Source organism: Apaloderma vittatum, unplaced genomic scaffold (assembly GCF_000703405.1).
Source record: "Apaloderma vittatum isolate BGI_N311 unplaced genomic scaffold, ASM70340v1 scaffold17805, whole genome shotgun sequence".
Lineage (NCBI taxonomy): Eukaryota > Metazoa > Chordata > Aves > Trogoniformes > Trogonidae > Apaloderma > Apaloderma vittatum.
The window spans coordinates 24,623-30,226 of record NW_009719150.1 but is presented as its reverse complement, the minus strand read 5'-3'; the positions used below and the strand labels follow the sequence as shown (position 1 = coordinate 30,226).

The 5,604-nt window shown below is 50.6% G+C and overlaps 1 protein-coding gene across 1 annotated transcript in view; it reads left to right on the top strand.

Annotated features, from left to right (window-relative positions):
* Positions 1-2,356: 2,356 nt before the first annotated feature.
* The window catches only part of LOC104274797 (A disintegrin and metalloproteinase with thrombospondin motifs 10-like), a gene marked incomplete at its 3' end in the record, with an annotated part of 25,037 nt that continues 21,789 nt past the window's right edge, over positions 2,357-5,604 (top strand). The window contains exon 1 of the mRNA XM_009870531.1: positions 2,357-2,444. Within this exon, the coding sequence (XP_009868833.1) occupies positions 2,357-2,444 (88 nt within the window). The remainder of the gene's footprint in view (positions 2,445-5,604) is intronic.

Here is a 5,604-nt window from a genome sequence, read left to right as displayed (position 1 = left end):
TTCAGCAGCTGGAAAACAAGAAAATTTAGCAATGCGAAGCCCGGGAGAAAATATACTTCAGCTGAGCGGCTTTCTGTCCACAGATCTTGGAGCCGTGACAGGATTTAAAAGCTGGAATCTCGAGCTTTAATAGATGCTGAAAAATGCTGACTTAGGAGAGGGCTGCAGCATGCCTGGCTTTCCTTTCGTCGTCTCCCTTTTCCAGTTCACTTCCCGCAGCCCCGCAGGGGGGAACAGGCACGGAGCAGCTCGTGACATCCGTGGCGCTGGACCATGGCTCTGCCCCTCTCTGCTTCCCAGTCGAGGGGGTGACACGGCAGAGGATGGTGTTACCCGGGGGACGCACAGTGCTGATGTCGGCATCCTCGTATCGTGGTGGAAGAGGGCAGAATTCCTGCCCGATTCTATTGCCTCCGCTGCCTTCTTCCCTTTACCTGTCACAGATGAGTGGAGCAGCCCGAGACAAGATTTAAACAGTTTTTCCCCCGTCAGGTAGTTTATTCTCGCGGCTGCAGATTGTGTGCACAGTCTTTAAGGCCATCATCATGGGTGTTGTGTCCAGCCTTTGCAGAAACCCACCTGGCACCAGATGTGGCTGGAGGGACCAGCCTGAGGCCTCACTGGTTGCATTTGGCCATTTTGAGCTGTAAATAGTTAAAAATCTCAACATACAAAAATCTGGAGCGCCGAACGGTCTTTTAAAGTTGCGCAGTGAATGCTTCACAACATTTCTGTCTAGTTAAGGAAAGTCACCCACTTATTTAGATGAATTATTGGGGCAGGAATCCCCGCTCTGGTTTCTTCTTGTGCCTCACCTGTGCAGCCTGTGGCCCCTGATGGGTGTTATTCCAACGCCCCCAGCGCAATTAGCATTGACTCTGTAGTCAAGTAGCCAGTAGCTAGTCTTTGCTCTTTGAAAACACACGAAAGCAGAGCGAGGCGAGGGTTAATGGTATTATTGCAAGTGTTTCCTAGCTGGGATGAGGACCCCCACACACATGCTGTGGCTGTTGACACCTTTGCACAGAGCACCTCATCGTCCATATGTCCTGCCTTCCGCTGCCTTGCCCCAGCACCTTCTGCTGCCAGGGTGCAAGCTGTAGCAACATGACAGGTCTGAAGTCAGGCTTTAGTATGTATTTACCTGTCGCCTTTGCATTTTGCCATTGCATTTTGCCGTGGGCTTGCTCTCGAGCAGAGTATTGCTGTTCGGATGTTTGGGATTCTCCGGGCAGGACTTAGGTATGTGCCGCATTCATTGCATACGTCATCTCATCGTTGGATAGAAGCAAAACCCACAGGCTTTATGCAACTCTCCAGCGCTCCGTGAGTTTTGTATAATTGCCTCAGACTGAGTGGAAATGATCTGCAAAGCCAAAAATCTTTCACTGAAGCAATTAGCAAATCATTTTAAATAACAAATGCAATTGGAATCTCATGATGCATTTGTGGATAGAGCAGAGGATAAGGGTGAGTTCGCTGAACGGGTCCTTTGTTTTCAGTCGCTTTTTTAGGTTTAGCCAATACACTCTGAGACCAAATGCTCTTCTCTCCATGCAGTGACAGTCATTAAAGTGTATTTTAAAGCCAGGGAAACTGGAGTAAAGAGGATTTCTAGGTTGCTGCTCTCTACCACCCAGCTAATGCCTTTATTTCGTGCTCTCCTTTAAGAGATCAGGTAACTGAGACCGGGTCACTCTTCCGTCTGTGCTTGCTCGTGGGCGTTGCCACAGGACAAAGGGTTCCCCCGTTTATCCTGAGCTCTTTTCCTCAGGTCCAAGGGATGTAGCAGCCCTTCAGCGCTGCTGTCAGAGCAGTACGAGAGCTGCGCTGGGAGCAGTTTGCCCCTGGCAGAGCACCCTGGTGCGCAGTGTCCCTGTAGCAGGATAAAGTTGCTTCCCAGTGCTGTGAGCTGATGTGGTTAATTGCGTTTGCATTCACTTCCTGTCCTTTTCTCCCTTTTGTTTTTTTTTTCCCCCTTTCTTTCCATCACACTCTTCCCTTCTCTAAGATCCTCGTTCACCCCGCACCCCTTTTCTTCTCCCTCCTTATCTTTCTCCTCCGACCCTTCGTTCCCCCTGTGCCCGTCTCTCCCCTTCGCTCACCCCCCACCCTCTCCTCCACAGGGGCGATGCCACCGAGAGCCTGAGGTTCCTCGCTTTAGCCCATGCTGACCCTGCGGCGCTGGCTGCGAAGACACCTTCGGCCTCGCTGCTTGGTGGAGAGCACGGAGCGGCCGAGGATGCCTGCAGAGGGACCGAGGACTCCTGTCTCTACATAAGCGGTGGCTGAGGGAGAGACATGTTGGGACGGGGCGGCCCCAACACCCCCTGCGCTGAGACGAGCATCGCGAACCATGGCAATAGCTTGGAGGCTTCTCATGTGGATGGTCATCTTCACCGCGGTCGTGTGCAACTTCCCTGGTTACACGTTCCAGTCACAAGGTGAGCATCACCACGGGGAGGGGAGCCCATCCTTTGCTTGGCAAAACCCTAATACTGGCCCCGGAGGAGGTATTAGGGTAGTATTGCAGGAGCTGTAGGTAGAGTTGGACCTTTTGAACTGTAAATAATTAAAAATCTCAACATATTGATCTGGAGCTGTAGTTAGAGTTGGCCGTTTTGGACTTCAAATAGTTAAAAATCACAACATATTGATCTGGAGCTGTAGGTAGAGCTGGCCATTTTGGACTTCGAATAGTTAAAAATCTCAACATATCAATCTGGAACTGTAGGTAGAGTTGGCCATTTTGGACTGTAAATAGTTAAAATTCTCAACATATAAAAATCTAGAGCACCGAACAGTCATTTAAAGATGTACAATTACTCCTCGCAACATTTCTGTCCAGTAGGGATTTTTATTCACTCATTTAGATTAATTATTGGGGCAGGAATCATCTCTCTGACTTCTTCTTGTAGGTAGAGTTGCAGGGTAGTATTGGAGGAGTAGGTAGAGACACCTCGAACGTGGTTTGGTGCTCATGGTAGTGTTGGGTAGACGGTAGCACTAGATGATCTTAGAGGTTTTTTCCAACCTTAATGATTCTATGATTCTAAGAAACTCTGCTCTGCTCCCTGTAGAGCAGCAGAGCTCCTCCGGCTGAATTTGCAGGTGTTTTCCCTTGGTTTCCGACGAAAGGACGAGTTTTGCTCTCGGATGAGTGAGATTTTTGCAGAATTCAGAGCAGCAGAGTTTCCGCAAGATGAGATGGGGCTTAGAGAGCGAAGGAGATGTGGAGGCAGTAGAGGAAGCTCCTCTTTCACTCAGTTGGAGCATCCTCAGATGAACAGGAACTTTGTTAGGAGGAGGGTTGTGGGTGTGCAGCCAGCCGGTGAGCTTGCGAGCCACCCTCGGCGCGTGCGGGGATGGATGTCTTTGCACAAATACCCTGCACAGCTGGATCGTGTGCTGCTGCAGGAGCAGTTTTAGTTTGTACACACATTTTCTGTAAGTGCTACCGTTAGTAAGTGCTCCAGCCTGCTCAGGTGTGAGCACTTTGTACCTGTCTTGTATGTCTGGGTATTTCTAATGGGCTTGAGTTTGAATACAGGGCCACACGTGCAAGTGATTGCAAGGAAGGCAGAATGTGGTTCTCGTGTACACACATTTGTGCCTTTGCACAAGATTTTATTCCAGGTTGGGAGCAAAGGGCCTCAGAAGTGAGGTGGGCTGCCTTGTACCCAGCCCAGAGTACAAACACAGCACAGGCAGATAACACAGGGTCATTAAATTGCTTAATACTAATAGGCTTTTGTGACCATTTCTTAAGAGGCGATATGAACGCTCCCATCACACACCAAAGGTAAGAAAAAAGAGGTCCGAAGTTAAACATTCATCTGCACAAGGTGTTAAGACCTTGGCAGTGTACTTAGGCACCCTTAATCCTGAAATACCACGTGTGCCCAGGTTAATTGCAGCAGGGCCAAAGTCAGCGACGTACCGGTAGCAGCGTTACAGTGGCCGTGCGTTGTCTTGTGAAGAACTGGAAAGAGGAACAAAGGCGACCAAAAGCCACGTGCCAGCCTGGGTCTGAGCCTCAGCTCATTGCTAAATGCGGGGCGCTGCCGTGCTGCGGCGTGCGCTTAGGTGAAAGGAGCAGCAGGCAGACGCGGAGCTGTGTGCTGCGCGGACGCTGAGCAACGTGCGAGGTTATACAGGCAGATTTTCTTGAATCTGAAGCAAAACACGGTTTCTGGTCCTTTTCGCCAAAGCCTCTGGCAATGGCTGGGGTGACTGTTCTGGGCCTCCTGTGTCCATCAGTTCACACCTCCCTCCATCTGCAGCCCCGCGTTCGCAGCGCAACGATGCTCTGACGGGGCCGCCGCTGCCAGATTGCCTCCCTCCTGACTCAGAGCCGCTCAGATCCTCCCTCGCTCGTGAGCCCCCGCACCGTTCGCTGACACCCCTAGATCCAACCTTACCAAAATTATGGTTAACGCATTGGTCCTCTCCTAGATGCTGGCTTCCCCTGGGCAGATCTGGGGGATGAGCCTCAGCTCGTGGTGTTGCTGGGAGCACGGTGCTGTGGGAGCACCGAGGTGAGGACTGCAGCCTTGTTGCCCTCCCTTGTGGAGAAGCATGCGTGGACTCCGAGGTGGTGGAAAACGGAATCCACTTTATTGCAAGCAGGCACACATATTTATACTCATTAACAAGAACCACTATTTGTGGGTTACAAACAGGAGACCAGACTATGCAGCCAAGGTTGTTATTAGCCCATGTGCTCCTTCAATCACTCTCTTATCACACAGGGAGAACAGACTTTCCTGGCTCTGTTTGGATCACACTCTCCCATTCACTCCCGTGCACATCTTGTGTGCAAGAAGCATCTTATCTGTCCATTCTCACAGAGAAATTCCCAACATGAGGTGCTCAGGGTCTCTTTTCATTATTAGCAAGCAAGAGATATGTACTTGTTTAGAAAAGAGCTCAAGGACAGAAGTCTTAATTCTGCGACGCGGCACTGCCGGCACAGCTAACTGTAAAATGTAGGGTATCCATTCCTTGTCCCATCCAGTCCCAAGGGCCAGGCTGCCCCACGGGCCCCTCTTGCTGCCAGAGCACTTTTTTAGCCTCCCTGCCTCTGGAACTCAACACTTCTCTTCACCACGCTGCTGAGATAATAAGTACATAATCCGCACAACACCCTTTCAAGAGGGTGAAATGCTGTTATCTCCTCTCAGCAGTTGGAGGCCCGGAGAACAAAGGCCGGCGTTTCAAATGATTTGGACCCAGGGACTTGCTCCACTTAGCAATGGAGCAGGATTTACGTGCCCGGTGCGCACAACTCCCGATCTGCGTGGGTTTGGGTTTTTTTATGCAGGAAAAAGATTAGAATAGCAGAGTCGTAAGCTGTAATTATCTCTGTGGGAAAGAACAGCCCAGCATCGAAAGCCTCTTCAAGGCAGCAGAGATGTGATGAGGTTCAGATGGAGCACGTGCACGGGGAACAGCCGCTGAAACAATTGACCAAGGATTCAGCACGTGCCCGCCGTTGCTTAATGGTTTTTAATCATAGAATCCCAGACTGGCCCAGGCTGGAAGGGACCTCAGAGATCATCTAGTCCAACCTCCCTGTCATGGGCAGGGACGCCTCTCAACTAG